Below are 23497 nucleotides of genomic sequence, written 5' to 3' on the forward strand. Positions count from 1 at the left end.
AACCCAATGTGTTAAGTGTTCTACGGTAAGGGGTAAGAGGACCGTAGTGTATAGTATTAAGGCTGCTAGAAAGATTATATACTAGCACAAGAGACTGATATTTGAAATAATAATAGTATTGCTCCTATGTTTGAATGTAGAGTTAGACCTCTCAAATGTAATGCTATAGTGTCAAATGACATGGGATGTATTAGATAAATGAAGCATAAAGAGTGTGCTAATGCTAATATTAGTGCCGCAGTGCTAGTGGAAAAAATATATTCATTTAATTAAACAGAAAAAACCCATATGACAGATACTAATATAACACTCTGCCATTAATAAAATAATAACTGAGATCACAAAAATCTGGCTCAAATACTGGCTCAGACAACAAAAATATATAAAAAGCAACACTACATTTGAGAGGTCTAACTCTACATTCAAACACCGGTCTGAGGATGGTGGCAACACCGAAAACGTTCACCTGAGTAAAAAAGTTTGGTGATTAATACGGAGAGTGCCTTTCTTGATTTACTTTTATATATATATATATATATATATATATATGTGTGTGTGTTTGTATGTGTGTGTGTATATATATATATATATATGTGTGTGTGTTTGTATGTGTGTGTGTATATATATATATATATATGTGTGTGTGTTTGTATGTGTGTGTGTATATATATATATATATATGTGTGTGTGTGTATGTGTGTGTGTATATATATATATATATATATGTGTGTGTGTTTGTGTGTGTATATATATGTATATATATATGTATATGTGTGTGTGTGTGATCCAAGTAATCCCACGTCCAGCATCAGGGATAAAGGGATACCCAAAAGAAGCAGGCAAACCACAGGAGTATATTCCAGAGCCTTTTATAGCTGAAACAAGGAGACATGTCTCTACGGCCTCCAATTGAAAAAGGCTCCTGCGAGAGCCGAAACGTTATTGGTTAAGGAGGCCCTTGTTTCCTTGTTTCGTCTATAAAAGGCTCTGGAATACACTCCTGTGGTCTGCCTGCTTCTTTTGGGTATCCCTTTATCGCTAATGCCGGGCGTGGGATTACTTGGATCACCTATACTTTCTTTTTTTTTAGCAGAGCACCAGGTGGATGTAATAGATTGTGTGTGCAGTTTCCACTCTGTACTAAATATTTATATATGACTCCCTCAGGGATAACAGTTAACAAGACTTAGCGTTCCCTTACAAATAATGTAGTGTTTCTAAGTATTTATTTAAAGTAAATATTGATATTAATATAGACTGAATTTTTTTTACATACATTGTTTTTCTAAACACTAGGCAACTCTGCATGCCATGGAAGAACATGAGGGGGTATGTTTTGTTAAGTCACCAAGCTACAATCTAGGGTGAAGTTTTTGTGTTTAACGACTTTTGTAGGGGATTATATATTTGCAAAGCATTGCAGTTACAATTGGTAAAATAGTCAGCAGAGATGTTACAAGTATAAGCTTTTAAATAGATACAAATACAAGACCCAATGTGTAAATGCTAATGTTTGCTCTGTGCGTGACCTTAATCAATACATAAAATCACCACATCTAATTAAAAGGCAGAAAAGTAAAGCATAGTCTAGTAAAACTTGTAGCAAACGGTTACAAAAGTGTGGCTTGTTAAGACGAATCAATATACTGTAATATTCTGCCTTTTATTTAGATTGCAATGGAAAAATCAACTTGAAATGAAAAGGAGCTTTATTCTGTGACGCTCTATTAGGTTGATAAAAATCAAGCAAAAGTCAGATAGTAGTTAGTAAATTGGAGCACTTATTACTCACCTAATTGTTTGGTATATTTCTGTTTCTGGAACACACATACAATGTGTGATCTGGAATAAGCAAATACCATATACCCTTATCCTATTCATTTTGCATTTTAAAGGGATACTAAACCCAAATTATTTCTTTCATGATTCAGATAGAGCATTCAATTTTAAGCAACTTTCTAATTTACTCCTATTGTCAATTTGTATTCGTTATCTTGTTATCTTTATTTGAAAAGCAGGAATGTAAGCTTATAAACCGGCCCATTTTTGGTTCAGCACCAGTGGGTAGCGCTTGCTGATTGGTGGCTAAATGTAGCCACCCATCAGCGAGCACTAGCCAGGGTGCTGAACTAAAAATGGGCCGTGTTTTAAGTTTACATTCATGCTTTTTTCAAATAGATACCAAGAGAACGAAGAAAAATTGATAATAGGAGTAAATTAGAAAGTTGCTTAAAATTTAATGCGCTATCTGAATCATGAAAGAAAAAAATTGTGTTTAGTATGTTCAGTAGTTGCCTAGAAATGTACCACAGCATAAAGTCTCCTGTTTCAAACGGCTTACTAACATTTTGCTTTAACTGCTCAGCTCACCTCAAACTTGTTCTTTTTTTTTTTTTTTAAGACAGTGATAAAGTTGCAAAAAGAATAAAGGCAAGTTGAGAATTGCCACTAGAATTATTGTTTTAAAAAACACATGATATGCTATAGAGGAGCTCTGAACAGCCCTACTATGAAAACCATGTATCAGTTAAGCCCTCTGTTATATTCATTGGGCAGCACATTCTCCACACTTCAGACCTGTACTGTGGAGAGTCCTCTTCCTCTCTGACCTACTAACAGAGGTGTGTGGTTTATGGATAGAAGCCCTCCGGATGCCATGCTTAATACTTGTTGCGTGTTAATGGAGTCTGTTCAATTTCAGGAGGAGTTTTGTTACCCTGTGGAATGCCTGGCTCTCACGGTGGAGGAGGTCATGCACATACGTCAGGTGCTTGTGAAAGCCGAACTGGAAAAGTTTCAGCAGTATAAAGATGTCTACAATGCCCTGAAAAAAGGAAAGGTAAGTTGGGAGTTGTTAGGTAGGCTTACAATAACTAGATCTTTGATTGTCTTTAAATGTATCTTACAACTTCTATATTCCTCCCTTGATGTTGTTAATAACCCACTTAGTGAAACAACCTGATAGCATTAACTTGAAAACATTGGAGATCCTTCTTTGTATTTGGCTTAGCTACTTTTTTAAAAAATTTAAAGCGACACAGAAACTACTACAGCTTTTTATTTTGAAACTGGTCTTGTGACATAAATGTGCTTGGCCCTGCTAAGCTCAGCTTTTTGAAGAATTTTACCCTGATTCTGCTTAGTTGTAGAGAATGGGATATAAACTCTTGTAACGGATATCACCATTTTCATCATCTTTTCTTCCTAGTGTTTCATAACCCATTGAGTTAAAATAAAATACAAAATATTTTGAAATAGTTTCTTTAAATATGATTTTCATTGATATGTTGTAGTCCTTTGAGTCTAATGGTCTTTCTCAAATTAAACACTGACTTTAATCTTTGCTTGCAACGAAAAGTCGTCTGTATTGAGATATGCTGTAAGGATGCTTCGTTAATAACACTACATAGAACATGTACCAACAATACTCTATTTATTAGAATGAATGAGAATAATATGAACAAAAAAATAATTAGTATCTATAATAAGTTATTACTTAAAGGGACATTAAAGTCAAAATATTCATGATTCACATAGAGCATGCAATTTTAAGCTACTTTCCAATGTACTTATATTATACAATTTGTTTCACTCTATTGGTATCCTTTGTTGAAGGAGCAGAAATGCACTTTTGGGTGCTAGCTGAACACTTCAGGTGAGCCAATGTCTTAATCATGAAACTTTAATTTTGACTTTACTGTTCCTCTTGCCAAATAGTTTTTATGCTTACAGCTAGAAGTGAAAGAATTCAATGTCAAACCTTCTTAAATATGCAGTCTCTCAATGATGTTTTACAGGAAACTGAACCTGATAAAATTTTAGTAAATTATTGACCTTACAGTTATCTGCCTAGTTATCCCTTTCTTTCAAGTTATTTCAAATATTGCAACTTAGCAATAGAGCACCCATCATTTTCAGTTTATGGTACCAACACTGTCTTGAGCTTTGAATTAGGGGTGGTTAATAAAAATCTTTAACAGTTCCCTTGTCTTTTTGACTACAGCCTTCTTTGTCAGTCATTGTCAGAATTTCTACCTGCTTGCCTGCTCTGCCTCCATGGTCTTCAGTCTTTTATGAGGGCCCCTATGCTGCTAAAAACAATTAATCTGATTGCTTCTACCACACACACAGCTTTATTTCCTCTAGTAAAAGTATTGGATTTATAGATATCATTTGCAGCTTACTTCCCAACCTCGGTTCAGAAATCTTTCAATAGGTGGTTCATTGAGGCATAACTTGAAGCAGGTCACTGACTTCAGCACCATGGAAAGGGGAAAACAAAAGAAGGCGCCACAATAGTGCACATCAGTGTAACTAGGTCTCCACGCACGCAGTAGATAATTGTACTTACAAAGTAAAAAACACTTGATAAGTGCCACAAATGCCTCCTGGACCTTTAGAAGCTGTCCAGATAGCAGTCTTCTCGAAATACAGCAAAAACTCCCATGGAGCAGTGCAGCCTGGAGACAATTCTTCCACTAGAAGCGCTTAGGATATTCTATACAGTTCTGTTGGAGGAATAACGCTCAAGCAAAACTTAACCAGTTGTACAAGGAGTCATAAAGTCGTGAAGTCAATGGACTAAAAATAGTACATGCTTTAATTAAAACAAGGTAAAATACACAACGCGTTTCCTGTTCACACTGACCGCTTCATCAGGTGTATAATAAAACAATGGACATTCACGAGTCACGACTTAAAAAGCCCCACTCAGCGTCTAATGCCGCTCAGGGCGCATGCGTACAAATTTACTCATAACCAATGAGGTGTTAGGTATAAGCCGGCTCCATCCTGATAGGTCTAAATGAAGGTGTGTCTTAAAGGATGTCGATCCTCCAAAACTCATAGGATCTCAACAGGTAATATTGTATTAGAATTGCAAATGACAATACATGGCAAATGACGTAAATTGTAAATATAGGTAAAAAAGTTACTATACGTCATCCTGATCAAGCCATATAAATTAAAAGTAAATATATAGCTGACATAAACATTGCAATTGGCGAACATCAAAATATTAACTACCCGCAATGTTAAATTTGAAAGATATATATAGATGTATTAATAATCATGATACAGCAATACCGGAGATTATAATTAACCAACTCATATGAGGCCATAGAATTCGTAGCCATTTAACAAAGGAATTCAACAAATAAAAAGCTATAACCAGTACTACTCTAAACATATGTTAAATCAGTGTCTGGCAGAAATAAAACACACATAAAAAAAAAAACTAAAAAGTTAACACAATATAAAATCCTACGTGAATAACATAGGAAATTACACAAAAATGTCAGAATTATGAAAAAATAGAAATTAAATAGCTAGAACAAATAAGAAAAGTCACAAACCATTAAAAACATTCTCAACATATGCAACAATAAAAACTGGTATATCATTGGAACCTAATAGAGTATTCAATACTCAAATGTCATAATATTCACTCGGATGTATACAATGGGACATTGGAAACAGACTTCACCAACTATCAAAAAATACAAAGTGAGTGAAAATAGACTATAACCCAAATAGTGTGATAGGCTAAGATAGACAAAAAATATCAATGCTATATAAATAAATCCATTTGGATGAGGAAAGGAGGCCTTCAATTGAAAGCTGCCATATCTATATTTTCATTCAAACCAAATGGATTAATAGTTTCCATTTTCCAAATCCAAAAGGTTTCCCTTTGTCAAAGATATGAGTCTATTTCTGCCCCATTTTGGGATTATATGTTCAAAAGGAAAAATATTGAAAATATCAGTCTGTCCCCCATGACAACATACTCCATGTCTGGGTACACTATGATTCACAAGGGAATTCTTCACATTTCTCATATGTTCCCCCCATCTTTATTTCAGGGGTCTAGAGGTCCTCCATTAGATGGATTTGGAAAATGAAAACTATTAATCCATTTAGTTTGAATGAAAATATAGATATGGCAGCTTTCAATTGAAGGCCTCTTTTCCTCATCCAATTGGATTTGTGTGAAGATACATATATTTTTTTTATATAGCATTGATATTTTTTGTCTATCTTAGTCTATCACACTATTTGGGTTATAGTCTATTTTTACTCACTTCGTATTTTTTGATAGTTGGTGTAGTCTGTTCCCTATGTCCCATTGTATACATCCGAGTGAATATTATGACATTTGAGTATTGAATACTCTATTAGGTTCCAATGATATACCAGTTTTTATTGTTGCATATGTTGAGAATGTTTTTAATGGTTTGTGACTTTTCTCATTTGTCCTAGCTATTTAATTTCTATTTTTTCATAATCCGGACATTTTTGTGTAATTTCCTATGTTATTCACGTAGAATTTTATATTGTGTGTTAACTTTTTAGTTTTTTTTTTATGTGTGTTTTATTTCTGCCAGACACTGATTTAACATATGTTTAGAGTACTGGTTATAGCCTTTTATTTGTTGAATTCCTTTGTTAAATGCCTACGAATTCTCTGGCCTCATATGAGTTAGTTAATTATAATCTCCGGTATTGCCATATCATGATTATTAATGTAGCTATATATAGCTTTCAAATTTAACATTGTGGGCAGTTAATATTTTGATGTTCGCCAATTGCAATGTTTATGTCAGCTATATATTTACTTTTAATTTATATGGCTTGATCAGGATGACGTATAGTAACTTTTTTTTACCTATATTTACAATTTACGTCATTTGCCATGTATTGTCATTTGCAAATCTAATACAATATTACCCCTTGAGATCCTATGAGTTTTGGAGGATCGACATCCTTTAAGACACACCTTCATTTAGACATCAGAATAGAGCCGGCTTATACCTAACACCTCATTGGTTATGAGTAAATTTGTACGCATGCACCCTGAGCGGCATTAGACGCCGAGTGGGGCTTTTTAAGTTGTGAATGTCCATTGTTTTAATATACACCTGATGAAGCAGTCAGTGTGACCGGGAAACGCGTTGTGTATTTTACCTTGTTTTAATTAAAGCATGTACTATTTTTAGTCCATTGACTTCATGACTTTATGACTCCTTGTTCAACTGGTTAAGTTTTGCTTGAGCGTTATTCCTCCAACAGAACTTTCCTTTAATGTGCTCTAGGGGTATAGAATATAGTGGAAGAATTATCCCAAGGATGTGATTCACTTGTCTCCAGGCTGCACTGCTCCGTGGGAGTTTTTGCTGTATTTCGTGAGGACAGCTGCTAAAGGTCCAGGAGGCATTTGTGGCACTTATCAAGTGCTTTTTACTTTGTAAGTACAATCATCTACTGCGTGTGTGGAGACCTAGTTACACTGATGTGCACTATTGTGGCGCCTTCTTAAGTTTTCCCCTTTCCATAGATTCGATTTACTTGAACTGCCTTCAAGTGTTTGGAAGAAGTCTGCAGCCTTGGGTCTTACATATCCAATGTTTATCTGTGAGGAATATTGACGGACGAACATCTACTCCACAGATCCTTTCAATATCCATGAACTATTCACTTCACAACCAATTCCGTTGTCGATGGGTATTTACACTGTTGCAATTTAATATTAGTATATATCTGATATGTGTGGATACATTTGTGACTTTTTCTATTACCGCAAACTGTTTCATTGTATCCTCAGGCATTTAATAGATCTCTTATGGTTCGAGATTTTTTTAGAGCCTTTCACTTGTTTTATCACAGCTGTTTATTGATCTATACGGTACCTTTATCACCTTTTTATCTGTTTGCTCTTCACTAGTAGCACTAGCAATCTATGTTTTTTTGCTATTGAATTATTTAGTTTTATTACACTACATTAGTGTAGTTTTTACGTTTGACACTTTTTTGGCGCATCTAACTTTCATTCTTATATAATTTAGACTTCAGCACCAGCCTTTTTAAACAGGTAGGAGCCTATTATGTCAGCTTAGTTCAAGAAAGATGGTTGCCAAGCGAGGTGGCCCTATCCTGGGTTGAATCGTAGCTTATGTCTGTCTCCTCAGTCCATGCTCTTAGAATTCATTTGGAAGTAGAATATATCATCACCAATATCCTTCATCTATCCCCTTATATTTTTATATCCAGCTAATTTCATGGGGTCTTTCCTTCTAAAGACCTCATGGCCTCTAATCAGAATTTTAAGGTTTCCCTATTTGGATCTACAACAAATGACCCTTGGGCTGCGATAGCCTTGTCATCCCACTGTACTGCTTCCCATTGTTCTGCTTAACATCTAGCAGGAGTGTCAAAGTTCAATCTTCATTACTGTATTGTGGCCTCAATTACTTGGTAGCAGATCTTATTTCCCTCGCTAAGGGTTATCTTTGTCTTCACCTGCATCTGTATCTTTTCACACAGGATCCTTTTCTCTGCCAATAGTTATCAGACATAATCGTGAGTGCCTGGTTTCTGAACCAGTGATATCAACTTCTGTTCCTCCATTCCGATGTCCTGGCTTGCTTTGAATTATTCACTTTCACTCACTTTTCTTCTTTTATATGATGATGGGGACACTTACTGGACATTCTCATTGAGGTCCTGTCAATCTACCAAGCTCCTCGTCTCACTATCCCCTTTCCCCTCTTTCCTTGTTGCTCATTTCCTTTAGCTTCTTCTAACACATTGCATCATTTCTCCTTTTCCCCATATTGATTTCTAATGCTTGTTTGAAGTCTCTGCCTTTTTGCTTGATCTTACTAATGGTAATATCTCCTGATCCATGTGCAAACATTAAAAGACCATTAAATACAACAGAATAGCATAATCAACAAATGCATAATAAAAAGACAATGCATTTGAATTTCAAATGACTAGTAGATTTTTTTTTCAGACTAATTTCCAATTAGTTTAATTTTCTTTTCCCCTGCATCATGGGCCATCAGCCAATCACAAAATGCGTATGCATATATATTGTGAATTCTGCCCATGCTCTGAAGGAGCTGGTTCCTCAATAGTGTACATAGAAAAATCTTGTGCTCATTTTGTCAATGGGAGAGAATTGGAAAGTTGTTGGAAATTGCATGGTCTACCTTAATCATGAACATTTCATTTTGACTTGTGTTCTTTTAAGACATAGATTTGAAAAAAATGTAATTCTGTGTTTTACCTTTGTAGCTTTGTTTCTGCTGTAGAACAAAAAAGTTTTCCTTGTTCACCTGGTCTTACACGTGTCAGTTCTGCAAACGGTAAGTGTATTATGTAGTTAAGCTGTTTGTATTACAGGTATTCTGGATCTAAAAACGTATAGGACACTAAGTGAATATGTTAACATGTCATGTAACTTATGCTAGACTTACGTTAGCGTATTTGTTATGAGTAAAGTAAGAAATCCGGGTAATCCTAGGATAACCCGGGTAAAACGGACATTACTTAAGCGGCTTTGGTTAAAGCCCGATCTACTGTAATTCCCCCATCTACACTATTTCTTTTGTTTCCGCCTGGGGGGGTTCAAGGAAGGCGACCCACCGATCCTCTGGCATCCAACCCAAGTGAACCTTGGTTAATGAGGTTTACAAAGGGGGCAAAAAGGATAGTGAAGAGGGGGGGAATTACAGTGCACGCTATATATGTTTGATGCGGTGACTGAGGGGCTTTATGATCTTACATCAGGCTTTACCCACAGCCGCTTGGGTAATGTCCGTTTTACCCAGGTAATCCTAGGATTACCCAATATCTGACTTTACCATAACTTATTCATAAGTAAGGGTTTTATGGTTTCCATTATATGTAAGGATCATTGCATTGTAAATATGTTTGTAAAAAATAGATACTCCTATCTAGAAGAAACCAAAGCTTAAAGAGTACAAATAATGTTTTATTAAATGGTAAAAAAATAACATAAGAATAATAATGTTCAGTCCTCACTCAAACAATATAGAGCTGGAATATTCATGGTTTCATTTAAAGGTAAATTAAACCCAAAACTTTTATTTCATGATTCTTATAGAGCATACCATTTTAAACAACCTTTTCATTTACTTCCATTATCTAATTTGCTTAATTCTGTCAATATCTTTTTTTGAAAAGTATACATAGGTAGGCTCAGGGGCAGCAATGTACTACTTGGGGTTAGCTGCTGATAGGTGGCCTCTTTTAATTTGCTCGCCTGAGTTCAGCTAGCTCCCAGCAGTGTATGGCAAGGAATACAAAGAAAATGAAGTAAATTTGATAATAGAAGTAAATTGGAAAGTTGTTTAAAAATCACTGCTCTATCTGAAACATGAAAGAAAAAAAAATGAGTTTCATGTCCCTTTAAAGCATATTTAAGATGTAACCTCTGTGCTCCTTCATGACTTTTTTTTTCTAGAAAGTAGAGTATATGTTTTCAGTATACATTGATAAACACATCCTTAAATAAAAAAAAATATGAATTGGATATTTTGTCTCCTGAATTATTTAAGTTTTTTCTTTAAATATATTTTATAATGACATTGCATGCAGTTTGTATGCTGTTAGCCAATCACAGACACACAATAAGTGTGTTTTTAAAAGTAAACACTGTGTGTTTGTCTCACTGCACAAAATGAGCTGTAAATCTCTGTTTGTTTAGCTAATCTTCTAAGTTCTTTTTACATTACTATTTAAATTAAAATTAAAAAAAAAATTGTCTTGAGAGAGACGTGAATTTAAAATCAGCGGCATGGTGCTCTGTCCCCTACACAGTATGTTCAGTAGAGGTTTGTTTACATAAACCATACACATAAAAATGTATTTTCATTTTCCAGTGACATCTCTAATAATTCTACACTTCCTGTTTTAAAGTCGTAGGCTTTTATTATGCCAGGGATGTAGTAGATATTTTGACAGCGTGTGCCCAAAATGGAGATAATCTTTTTTAACAATTGACTCACAGGAAGTGTGATGATAAGTGCAGGCTGTATGGAAATAAATAAGGAGCTGCATGCCTTCATGAAGAGTAACATGGTAGTATTCTCTGTAGAGTTGTTTTACAATATCTATTGAAGCTGAGACATTTCACACCTTAACCACTAAAACACTACTGAGCTGATTTACTAGATTTTAGTAAATCCTTATCTCAACTAAAGGGATAAATCCATTTGAAAATCCATGTTTTATAGAGACTGCTCTGCACAGATACGAAGTTCTAATAAACATTAGCTGAATTGATTACAAAATATGGCATTACACAATTAGATTGTAAAAGCTTTGTTCCAGAAACATGATTATTTTATCTATGTGGAGTTTAAAAGTTAACAATAATGTATCTTTCTTTCAACTGATTGTTTATATTACAGGTGGCTGTGAATTAAGTGCACTGTATAAGTGAATTATGACCAATGCACTTAGTCATTTTAATAAATTGCATGAAAGACCATGAATAAAACTGTGACATTTCTTCTATTTTTCCCTCTTTTACAGACCGGTCTGCTCTCAGTGTTGTAAAAAGGTACGTTTGTAATGCTAAACAAGTTCACATTAATTCTTAGTCAAGCTGTGCTTTATAATTGATGTCCTGTTTTGTTCACTTGGCAGATGAGATTACCTTCCAAGCCATATTCTACTCTTCCCATTTTCTCCATGGGACCCACTGCCCTCCAGAGAGGTGATAGTTTCCTGAGGCCTGAGAAGCCCTCCAGCAGTCACCATCGGCCTTTGAGAAGCTTACCCAAGTGAGTAACCTCAGGGCGTCTGTAGAACTTGTTCAAAACCCAGTAGCTTTGAGTCACATGTACCATTCATTCATAAATTCCTAACCTCGTCTTCATAATGTCTGAGCCTGTCACGTGCGCTTACTTAGGGACATATTCAAATCATGTGCTGTGTGTAGGCTCAAAGTGAACTACTCTAAATTTATCTTCTCATCCTATGTCCATTATTAAAAAAACAAAATAAAAATTTGGTGCATAAGACAAAGGTTAACCTTTTTTTTTTTACTGTGGTTATATTTAGATGTAGGATTTAACTAGAGAAGTTTTGCATTTAAACATAACATAGCATTATAACTTGCTGCTCTTTTATTCAATTCTTTCCTACACAGAAACTATACTGCTGAAATTAATAGCTTTTCTCTTGTTAAGTGTATCCAGCCCACGGATCATCCATTACTTGTGGGATATTCTCCTTCCCAACAGGAAGTTGCAAGAGGATCACCCACAGCAGAGCTGCTATATAGCTCCTCCCCTTATTGCCATTTCCAGTCATTCTCTTGCAACTCTCAACAAAGATGGACGTAGTAAGAGGAGAGTGGTGTATTATAGTTAGTTTTTTAACTTCAATCAAAAGTTTGTTATTTTTAAATGGTACCGGAGTGTACTGTTTCATCTCAGGCAGCATTAGAAGAAGAATCTGCCTGTGATTTCTATGATCTTAGCAGAAGTAACTAAGATCCACTGCCGTTCTCACATATTCTGAGGAGTGAGGTAACTTCAGAGGGGGAATGGCGTGCAGGTTTTCCTGCAATAAGGTATGTGCAGTTAATATATTTCTAGGGATGGAATTTGCTAGAAAAATGCTGCTGATACTGGATTAATGTAAGTTAAGCCTTAAATGCAGTGATAGCGACTGGTATCAGGCTTATTAACAGAGATACATACTCTTATAAAAGTGTAATATAAAACGTTTGCTGGCATGTTAATCGTTTTTATATATGTTTGGTGACAAAACTTATTGGGGCCTAGTTTTTTTCCACATGGCTGGCTTGATTTCCTGAAGCTTTCCACTGTTGCAATATGAGTGGGAAGGGCCTATTTTAGTGCTTTTCTGTGCAGCTAAAAATACTGACAGAGACATTCAGCTTCCCTCTGCATGATACAGGACATCTCTGAAGGGCTCAAAAGGCTTCAAAGTCGTGTTTGAGGAGGGTAACAATCACAGTAGACTGTGGCAGTTGTCACTGTGTTTAAAAAACGTTTTTGTCATTTATTATTCTGTTTTTGTTATTAAGGGGTTAATCATCCATTTGCAAGTGGGTGCAATGCTCTGCTGACTTGTTACATACACTGTAAAAATTTTGTTAGTGTAACTGCCTTTTTTCACTGTTATTTCAAATTTTGTCAAAATGTGTTTCTCTTAAAGGCACAGTAACGTTTTTTATATTGCTTGTTAACTTGCTTTAAAGTGTTTTCCAAGCTTGCTAGTCTCATTGCTAGTCTGTACAAACATGTCTGAAACAGAGGATACTTGTTCATTATGTTTAAAAGCCATGGTGGAGCCCCATAGGAGAATGTGTACTAAATGTATTGATTTCACCTTAAACAGTAAAGATCAGTCTTTATCTATAAAAGAATTGTCACCAGAGGGGTCTGTCGAGGGGGAAGTTATGCCGACTAACTCTCCCCACGTGTCGGACCCTTCGCCTCCCGCTCAAGGGACGCACGCTTATATGGCGCCAAGTACATCAGGGACGCCCATAGCGATTACTTTGCAGGACATGGCTGCAATCATGAATAATACCCTGTCAGAGGTATTATCCAGATTGCCTGAATTGAGAGGCAAGCGCGATAGCTCTGGGGTTAGACGAGATACAGAGCGCGTAGATGCTGTAAGAGCCATGTCTGATACTGCGTCACAATATGCAGAACCTGAGGACGGAGAGTTTCAGTCTGTGGGTGACGTCTCTGAATCGGGGAGACCTGATTCAGAGATTTCTCATTTTAAATTTAAGCTTGAGAACCTCCGTGTATTGCTTGGGGAGGTATTAGCTGCTCTGAATGACTGTGACACAATTGCAGTGCCAGAGAAATTGTGTAGGCTGGATAAATACTATGCAGTGCCGGTGAGTACTGATGTTTTTCCAATACCTAAAAGGCTTACAGAAATTATTAGTAAGGAGTGGGATAGGCCCGGTGTGCCCATTTTCCCACCTCCTATATTTAGAAAAATGTTTCCAATAGATGCCACTACACAGGACTTATGGCAGACTGTCCCTAAGGTGGAGGGAGCAGTTTCTACTTTAGCAAAGCGTACCACTATCCCGGTTGAGGACAGTTGTGCTTTTTCAGATCCAATGGATAAAAAATTAGAGGGTTACCTTAAGAAAATGTTTATTCAACAAGGTTTTATTTTACAGCCCCTTGCATGCATTGCGCCTGTCACTGCTGCAGCGGCATTCTGGTTTGAGGCCCTGGAAGAGGCCATCCATACAGCTCCATTGACTGAAATTGTTGACAAGCTTAGAATTCTTAAGCTAGCTAACTCATTTGTTTCTGATGCCATTGTTCATTTGACTAAACTAACGGCTAAGAATTCCGGATTCGCCATCCAGGCGCGTAGGGCACTATGGCTCAAATCCTGGTCAGCTGATGTGACTTCAAAGTCTAAATTACTCAACATTCCTTTCAAGGGGCAGACCTTATTCGGGCCTGGTTTGAAAGAAATTATTGCTGACATTACTGGAGGTAAGGGTCATACCCTTCCTCAGGACAGGGCCAAATCAAAGGCCAAACAGTCTAATTTTCGTGCCTTTCGAAATTTCAAGGCAGGTGCAGCATCAACTTCCTCTGCTTCAAAACAAGAGGGAACTTTTGCTCAATCCAAGCAGGCCTGGAAACCTAACCAGTCCTGGAACAAGGGCAAGCAGGCCAGAAAGCCTGCTGCTGCCTCTAAGACAGCATGAAGGAGCGGCCCCCTATCCGACGACGGATCTAGTAGGGTGCAGACTATCTCTCTTCGCCCAGGCGTGGGCAACAGATGTTCAGGATCCCTGGGCGTTGGAGATCATATCTCAGGGATATCTTCTGGACTTCAAAGCTTCTCCTCCACAAGGGAGATTTCACCTTTCAAGAGTTTCTGCAAACCAGATAAAGGAAGAGGCATTCCTAAGCTGCGTACAAGATCTCCTTGTAATGGGAGTGATCCATCCAGTTCCGCGGACGGAACAAGGACAGGGGTTTTATTCAAATCTGTTTGTGATTCCCAAAAAAGAGGGAACCTTCAGACCAATTTTGGATTTAAAGATCCTAAACAAATTCCTCAGAGTTCCGTCATTCAAGATGGAAACTATTCGAACCATTTTACCCATGATCCAAGAGGGTCAGTACATGACCACAGTGGACTTAAAGGATGCCGACCTTCACATTCCGATTCACAAGAATCATCATCAGTTCCTGAGGTTTGCCTTTCTAGGCAGGCATTACCAATGTGTAGCTCTTCCATTCGGGTTGGCTACAGCCCCAAGAATTTTTACAAAGGTTCTGGGCTCACTTCTGGCGGTCCTAAGACCGCGAGGCATAGCAGTGGCTCCTTACCTGGACGATATCTTGATACAGGCGTCAAGCTTTCAAATTGCCAAATCTCATACAGAGATAGTTCTGGCATTCCTGAGGTTGCATGGGTGGAAAGTGAACGAAGAAAAGAGTTCTCTATCTCCTCTCACGAGGGTTTCCTTCCTAGGGACTCTAATAGATTCTGTAGAAATGAAAATTTACCTGACGGAGTCCAGGTTATCAAAACTTCTAAATGCTTGCCGTGTTCTTCACTCCATTCCGCGCCCCACGGTGGCTCAGTGCATGGAAGTAATCGGCTTAATGGTAGCGGCGATGGACATAGTGCCATTCGCGCGCCTGCATCTCAGACCGCAGCAATTATGCATGCTCAGTCAGTGGAATGGGGATTACACAGATTTGTCCCCTCTACTAAATCTGGATCAGGAAACCAGAGATTCTCTTCTCTGGTGGTTATCTCGGGCCCATCTGTCCAAGGGTATGACCTTTCGCAGACCAGATTGGACAATTGTAACAACAGATGCCAGCCTTCTAGGTTGGGGTGCAGTCTGCAACTCCCTGAAGGCTCAGGGTTCATGGACTCAGGAGGAGAAACTCCTCCGAATAAATATTCTGGAGTTAAGATCAATATTCAATGCTCTTCTGGCTTGGCCTCAGCTAGCAACACTGAGGTTCATCAGATTTCAGTCGGACAACATCACGACTGTGGCTTACATCAACCATCAAGGGGGAACCAGGAGTTCCCTAGCGATGTCAGAAGTCTCCAAGATAATTCGCTGGGCAGAGACTCACTCTTGCCACCTGTCAGCGATCCATATCCCTGGTGTAGAGAACTGGGAGGCGGATTTTCTAAGTCATCAGACTTTTCATCCGGGGGAATGGGAACTCCATCCGGAGGTGTTTGCTCAATTGGTTCTCCGTTGGGACAAACCAGAATTGGATCTCATGGCGTCTCGCCAGAACGCCAAGCTTCCTTGGACCTACGGATCCAGGTCCAGGGACCCAGAAGCGGCACTGATAGATGCTCTAGCAGCGCCTTGGTTCTTCAACCTGGCTTATGTGTTTCCACCGTTTCCTCTGCTCCCTCGTCTGATTGCCAAAATCAAACAGGAAAGAGCATCGGTGATATTGATAGCGCCTGCGTGGCCACGCAGGACCTGGTATGCAGACCTAGTGGACATGTCATCCTTTCCACCATGGACTCTGCCTCTGAGACAAGACCTTCTAATACAAGGTCCTTTCAATCATCCGAATCTACTTTCTCTGAGACTGACTGCATGGAGATTGAACGCTGGATCCTATCAAAGCGTGGCTTCTCCGAGTCAGTAATTGATACCTTAATACAGGCATGAAAGCCTGTCACCAGGAAAATTTACCACAAGATATGGCGTAAATATCTTCATTGGTGTGAATCCAAGAATTACTCATGGAGTAGGGTTAGGATTCCTAGGATATTGTCCTTCCTCCAAGAGGGTTTGGACAAAGGATTATCAGCTAGTTCTTTAAAGGGACAGATTTCTGCTCTGTCTATTCTTTTACACAAGCGTCTGGCAGAAGTTCCAGACGTTCAGGCATTTTGTCAGGCTTTAGTTAGAATTAATCCTGTGTTTAAACCTGTTGCTCCTCCATGGAGCTTAAACTTGGTTCTTAAAGTTCTTCAAGGGGTTCCGTTTGAACCCCTTCATTCTATTGATATCAAACTTCTTTCATGGAAAGTTCTTTTTCTGATGGCTATTTCCTCGGCTCGAAGAGTCTCGGAGTTATCTGCCTTACATTGTGATTCTCCTTATCTGATCTTTCATTCAGATAAAGTTGTTCTGCGTACAAAACCTGGGTTTTTACCTAAGGTGGTTTCTAACAAGAATATCAATCAAGAGATTGTTGTTCCATCATTATGTCCTAATCCTTCTTCAAAGAAGGAACGTCTTTTGCATAATCTAGACGTAGTCCGTGCCTTGAAGTTTTACTTACAGGCTACTAAAGATTTTCGCCAAACATCTAACCTGTTTGTTGTTTACTCTGGACAGAGGAGAGGTCAGAAGGCCTCGGCAACCTCTCTTTCTTTTTGGCTTCGGAGTATAATCCGTTTAGCCTATGAGACTGCTGGACAGCAGCCTCCTGAAAGGATTACAGCTCATTCTACTAGAGCTGTGGCTTCCACCTGGGCCTTTAAAAATGAGGCCTCTGTTGAACAGATTTGCAAGGCTGCAACTTGGTCTTCCCTTCATACTTTTTCCAAATTTTCCAAATTTGATACTTTTGCTTCTTCGGAGGCTGTTTTTGGGAGAAAGGTTCTACAGGCAGTGGTTCCTTCCGTTTAAGTTCCTGCCTTGTCCCTCCCATCATCCGTGTACTTTAGCTTTGGTATTGGTATCCCACAAGTAATGGATGATCCGTGGACTGGATACACTTAACAAGAGAAAACATAATTTATGCTTACCTGTTAAATTTATTTTTCTTGTAGTGTATCCAGTCCACGGCCCGCCCTGTCCTTTTCAGGCAGGTCTAAATTTTAATTAAACTACAGTCACCACTGCACCCTATGGTTTCTCCTTTCTCGGTTTGTTTCGGTCGAATGACTGGATATGGCAATGAGGGGAGGAGCTATATAGCAGCTCTGCTGTGGGTGATCCTCTTGCAACTTCCTGTTGGGAAGGAGAATATCCCACAAGTAATGGATGATCCGTGGACTGGATACACTACAAGAGAAATAAATTTATCAGGTAAGCATAAATTATATTTTTTAAAGAAAGACCAATGTTTTTGTAAAAATGTAATTTGCCTTCAAAAGTTTAATTTTGTTCATGTAAGTGGCAAGAGTCCATGAGCTAGTGATGTATGGGATATACATTCCTGGAGGGGGCAAAGTTTCCTAAACCTCAAAATGCCTATAAATACACCTCACTCAGTCGTACTTGATTTCTTCTGTGAAAGGCGCTTCTAAGCATTTTGAAGCCCAGTTCCTTTTAAAGTACAGTGTTTGTCTGAGGGATGTTAAGGGAGTATTTGCCTAATGATGCCATGTTCTCACCTATGGGAAATCTATTCTAAGGCTCTCTGCAAATTCGGTTGTGGGCATTCATCTGCCACCTCCCTTTACAGATCGACATTATACTCCTCTACCATTATCTCTGCTGATACGTTTCAGTACTGGTTTGGCTGTCTGCTATATGTGGATGGGTGTCTTCAGGTAAGTATATATCTTTTGTTAAGACACTCTCAGCTATGTCTGGCACTTTATCTTTTTAAAGTTTTAATATATATTGCATATATTTGCCATGAGTCAGGTCTATGTTTATTTCACTTTGCAGTCTAACAGTTTCAGCATGGACAATTATGTTTGGGAGAAATTTAGTATATTTTTTACTTACCTGAGGTTTCAGCTAGTTGTAACTTTGGTCTGTTTTTTCTAATTTTCGTGGGCAAATTATGCTCGCGATGGTGCAAAATACTTCTATTTATTGCATCATTTTTGGCGTGATTTTTTTGGCACAAAGGTTGCGTTTGTTGTGACGCGAGTTACATAATTTTTTGCGTCTTTGATGACACATTTTTTTTGGACGCAAAGACGCGCCTGTTATGACATGAATTGGGTCATTTCCTGTTAACCTTGGCGCCAAAAGTATTTTTTTTATCATTTGTGTCATCTTTGTTAGCATCATTTTTGGCAAAACAAAAATGTTGTTATATTAAGTCCCTCCCTCTTGTGCTCTCTGCTTTCATTTGTTACAGAGGGCTATGATATTTACTTTTGTTTTTCATATAAGCATTTTTTCCCATTCCCGAAACTGCTATTTTGTGGAAAATGGATATTTTGTTTAAATGTTATTTTTTCTTTTTTGTTACATTTTTCAAGATGTCTCAAACTGTTCTTGCCTCTGATGTTACTGTAGGAACCAAGCTGCCTGAAAACAAATCTACCAAAGCTAAGTGTGTATGTTGTAAATTGGATGATCTTCTTTCTTCAGCTCAAGTATGTGGCACTTGTTATGAGAAATTGTTTCATGCTGATAAAGTTTCTATAAGTACAAATACATCTACTGTTAAACCTTCACAGTCAAATGTACATGATATTCCTGTAGATATAAAAGATTATATTGCTGCAGCCATAGAGAAGGCTATGACTGCTATTCCGCCTTCAAATAAACATAAAAGGTCTCTTCCTACTTCTCATAATTCAGATGAAGTTTGTATTGACCAACAGCATACTGAAGTATTGTCTGCTGATGAGGACTTCTCTGGCTCAGAGGATCCTACTTCAGACTCTGAATTTGATAAATCTTTCTATCTTTTTAAAAAGGAATATATCCATTCTTTGTCAAAGGAAGTATTGTTTACTTTGGGTATTGAGGAATCTAGTCCTCTTGATAACAAGAATATCAAACGTTTGAATTCTGTTTTTAAGACTTCTGAGGTTACGCCTCAAGTTTTTCCTATTCCATATGCTATCTCTAATATGATTACTAAGGAATTGTCTAAGCCTGGTACTAATTTTAATCCTTCTTCGAGGTTTAAAAAAATGGTATCCTTTACCTGTGTCTAATTTAGAGCTTTGGGAAAAAGTCCCTAAGTTTAATGGCGCTATTTCTTCTCTTGCAAACGTACTACAATTTCTATGGGAGATAGTACTTCTTTTAAGGATCCCTTAGATAGGAAGTTTGAATCTTATCTTAGGAAGGCATATTTATATACTGGCTATATTCTTAGACCTGCTATCTCTATAGCTGATGTTGCTGCTTCTTCAACTTTTTGGTTGACAGTCTAGCACAGCAGTTATCGGATCCTGATTTAACTAGCATTGTTCTTCTACTTCAAAATGCTAATCATTTCATTTGTGATGCTATATTTGATATTATTTAGATTGATATTAAATCTATGTCTTTAGCTATTCTATCTAGGAGAGTTTTATGGCTCAAATGATGGAATGCTGATATGGTGTCTAAATCTAGATTACTATCTTTATCCTTTCAGGGTAATAATTTATTTGGTTCTCAATTGGATTCTATTATCTCTACTATCACTGGGGGTAAGGGAGTTTTTCTGTCTCAAGATAAGAAATCTAAGGGTAAATTTAAAGCTCACAATCAGTCTAAGGAACAAAAAAACACTCCTTCCCCTAAGGCCTCTGGTTCCAATTGGAGACCATCCACAAATTGGAATAAGTCCAAGCTTTAGAAGAAACCAAATACAGCCCCCAACACTGCATTAAAGATGCAGCCCTCAATCCAGTTCAACTGGTGGGGGCAGACTAAAGTTATTTCAAGACATTTGGGCAGTTTCTGTCTAAAATCAGTGGATTCAGGATATTGCTTCTCAGGGGTATCGAATAGGTTTCAGAATAAGATCTCCCATGGGAATTTTCTTTCTTTTCTATGTTCCAACAAACCCTGTGAAGGCTCAGGCTTTTCTGAAGTATGTTTCAGACCTAGAGCTTTCAGAAGTTATTGTTCCAGTTCTTCTACAGGGACAGGGTTTGGGTTTTTATTCAAATCTGTTCATTGTCCCAAAGAAGGAGGATTCATTCAGACCAATTCTGGATCTCAAATTTTAAATCGTTTTGTAAGAGTCCAAACTTTCAAGTGACTATAAGTGGTGACTATAAGGACTATTCTGCCTTTTGTTCAGCAAGGTCATTTCATGTCCACGTTACAGGATGCTTCATATTCTGATTCACCCAGATCACTGTCGGTTTCTGAGATTCTCTTTTCTAGACAAGCATTACCAATTTGTCGCTCTTCCGTTTGGTCTAGCGACAGCTCAGAGAATCTTTTCAAAGTTCTCGGTGCCCTTCTATCTGTAATCAGAGAGCAGTGTATTGCGGTGTTTCTTTATTTGGACGATATCTTTGTACTTGCTCCATTTTTTCATTTAGCAGAATCTCACACGAAACAACTTGTGTCGTTTCTTCAAAGACATGGTTGGAGGATCAATTTACAAAAGCGTTTCTTGATTCCTCAGACAAAGGTCCATGTCTCTTTCTTTAACAAAAAAGAGATGAATGAAGTTAGTGTTAGCTTGTCTAAACCTTCAGTCTCTATCATTCCCTTCAGTGGCTATGTGCATGGAAGTTTTAGGTCCCTTTTGCTCGTTTTCATATGAGATCTCTTCAACTTTGCATGTTGCACCAATGGTGCAGGGATTATACTTGGATATCACAGTTGATATACTTAAGTCCCAACATTCGACAATCTCTGTCTTGGTGGTTAAACCATCACCTTATTGTTCAAGGGGCCTCCTTTGTTCGCCCTTCCTGGACTGTGATCACAACAGATGCAAGTCTTACAGGTTGGGGAGCGTCTGGGGGTCTCTGACAACACAAGGGGTTTGGGAACCTCAGGAGGCGAGGTTACCAATCAATATTTTAGAACTCTGTGCTATTTTGCTATTTTCAGAGCTATTCAGGCTTGGCCTCTATTGAAGAGAGAACTTTATATTAAATTCCAGACAGACAATATCACTATAGTGGCATATGTCAATCATCAAGGGGGGACTCACAGTCCTTCAGCAATGAACAAGGTATCTCTGATACTTTCTTGGGCAGAATCCAACTTTGTCAAATTTCTGCGATTCATATACCAGGAATAGACAATTGGGAAGCGGATTATCTCAGTCGTCAGACTTTACATCCGGGAGGCCAGACCTTCTGTCTGAAGGGCCGTTTTTCCAGCAGGATCTCAAATCTCTAAATTTGGCATGGAAATTGAACGCTTAGTGCTTAGTCATATAGGTTTTTCTGACTTGGTTATTAGCACTATGATACAGGCTTGTAAGTCTGTTTCCAGGAAAATGTATCATCGGGTTTGGAAAACCTATATTTCTTGGTATTCCACTCATAATTATTCCTATCATTCTTTCAGAATCTCTAGGATTTTACAGTTTCTTCAGGATGGTTTGGATAAGGGTTTGTCTGCAAATACTTTGAAAGGACAAATGTCTGCTCTTTCTGTCTTATTTTATAGAAAGATTGCTAAACTTCCTGATATTCACTGTTTTGTTCAGGCTTTGATTCTTATTAAACCTGTTATTAAATCTATTTCTCCTTCTTGGAGTCTAAATTTGGTTTTGAAAATTTTGCAGGCTCCTCCTTTTGAGCCTATGCATTCTTTGGATATTAAACTACTTTCTTGGAAAGTGTTATTTCTTTTGGCTATATCTTCTGCTAGAAGAGTTTCTGAGTTGTCTGCTGTCTTTTGTGAGTCTCCTTATCTGATTTTCCATCAAGATAAAGCTGTTTTGCGGACTTCATTTAAATTCTTGCCTAAAGTTGTGAATTCCAACAACATCAATAGGGAAATTGTTGTTCCTCCTTTATGTCCTAATCCTAAGAATACTCTTGAAAGGTCTTTACATACTTTGGATGTGGTAAGAGTTTGAAATATGTTGAGGCTACTAAGGATTTCAGTAAGACTTCTAGTCTATTTGTTATTTTTTTTTCTGGCTCTAGGAAAGGTCATAAAGCCTCTGCCATTTCTTTGACATCTTGGTTGAAACTTATGATTCACAAAGCTTATTTGGAGGCGGGGCATTCTCTGCATCAGAGAATTACAGCTCATTCTACTAGATCAGTTGCCACTTCTTGGGCTTTTAAGAATGAAGCTTCAGTTGATCGTATTTGCAAAGCAGCATTTTGGTCTTCTTTGCATACTTTTACTAAATTTTACCATTTTGATGTGTTTTCTTCTTGGGAAGCAGCCTTTGGTAGAAAGGTTCTTCAGGCAGTTTGATTCTAATGCCTTTTTGATTTGAGTTTTAATGTCATTTTGAAGAAAACTTAATTCTTTTTTTGTATTTAATTTCTCAGTGGGAATTAGATAGAGGGCGCCACATAGTGCAGATCAATGAGATAATGACAACAACACAGAATGAGCACAAGAATCCTACTCACAATTTGAAGCGCACAATAAAGTGCAATTAAGGCAGTCCGGAACTACACGTCGTCCGGTCGACCACAAAAGATGGAGCACACAGATGGAAATCCTCGTCTCACCAGGGAGAGTCCAGAGGTGTCCAAAAGGGAGGTGCAAGAGGAGCTATACAGCAGATGTCCAACTAAATCCTTAGGGACCAGAGTTCCAGCAAGGCCAGAGGAAATTCACCAGGCCCAGCCCAAGGAGAGAGAAATGATAAGGCAGCAACCGGAGAATTTAAAAGATGTGATAAAAGTTTAATATCAATAAAAACAGCAACGCGTTTCTCAGTGGTACACACTGTTTCATCAGGCTATCTTTAAAAGAGGAGTATGATTTTAGCAGCAGTAACTAAAATCAATTGCTGTTCCCACGCAGGACTGTTGAGCCCAGAGAACTTCAGTTGGGGGGAACAGTTTGCAGACTTTTCTGCTCAAGGTATGA

The 23497-nt window shown here is 37.9% G+C and overlaps 1 protein-coding gene across 4 annotated transcripts in view; it reads left to right on the forward strand.

Annotated features, from left to right (window-relative positions):
* SPIRE1 (spire type actin nucleation factor 1) overlaps nucleotides 1–23497 on the forward strand; it is a 418349-nt gene that overhangs the window by 384424 nt on the left and 10428 nt on the right. For 3 of the 4 annotated variants that reach the window (XM_053714898.1, XM_053714899.1, XM_053714901.1), the window contains 4 exons: nucleotides 2702–2839; nucleotides 9079–9149; nucleotides 11344–11371; nucleotides 11458–11594. In XM_053714898.1, coding sequence (XP_053570873.1) covers nucleotides 2702–2839; nucleotides 9079–9149; nucleotides 11344–11371; nucleotides 11458–11594 — 374 coding nt within the window. Of the gene's footprint in view, nucleotides 1–1296; nucleotides 1330–2701; nucleotides 2840–9078; nucleotides 9150–11343; nucleotides 11372–11457; nucleotides 11595–23497 lie in introns of all 4 variants that reach the window. The other variant, XM_053714900.1, reaches the window with a different exon arrangement.

This window comes from Bombina bombina, chromosome 5 (assembly GCF_027579735.1).
Source record: "Bombina bombina isolate aBomBom1 chromosome 5, aBomBom1.pri, whole genome shotgun sequence".
In the NCBI taxonomy this organism is placed as follows: Eukaryota; Metazoa; Chordata; class Amphibia; order Anura; family Bombinatoridae; genus Bombina; species Bombina bombina.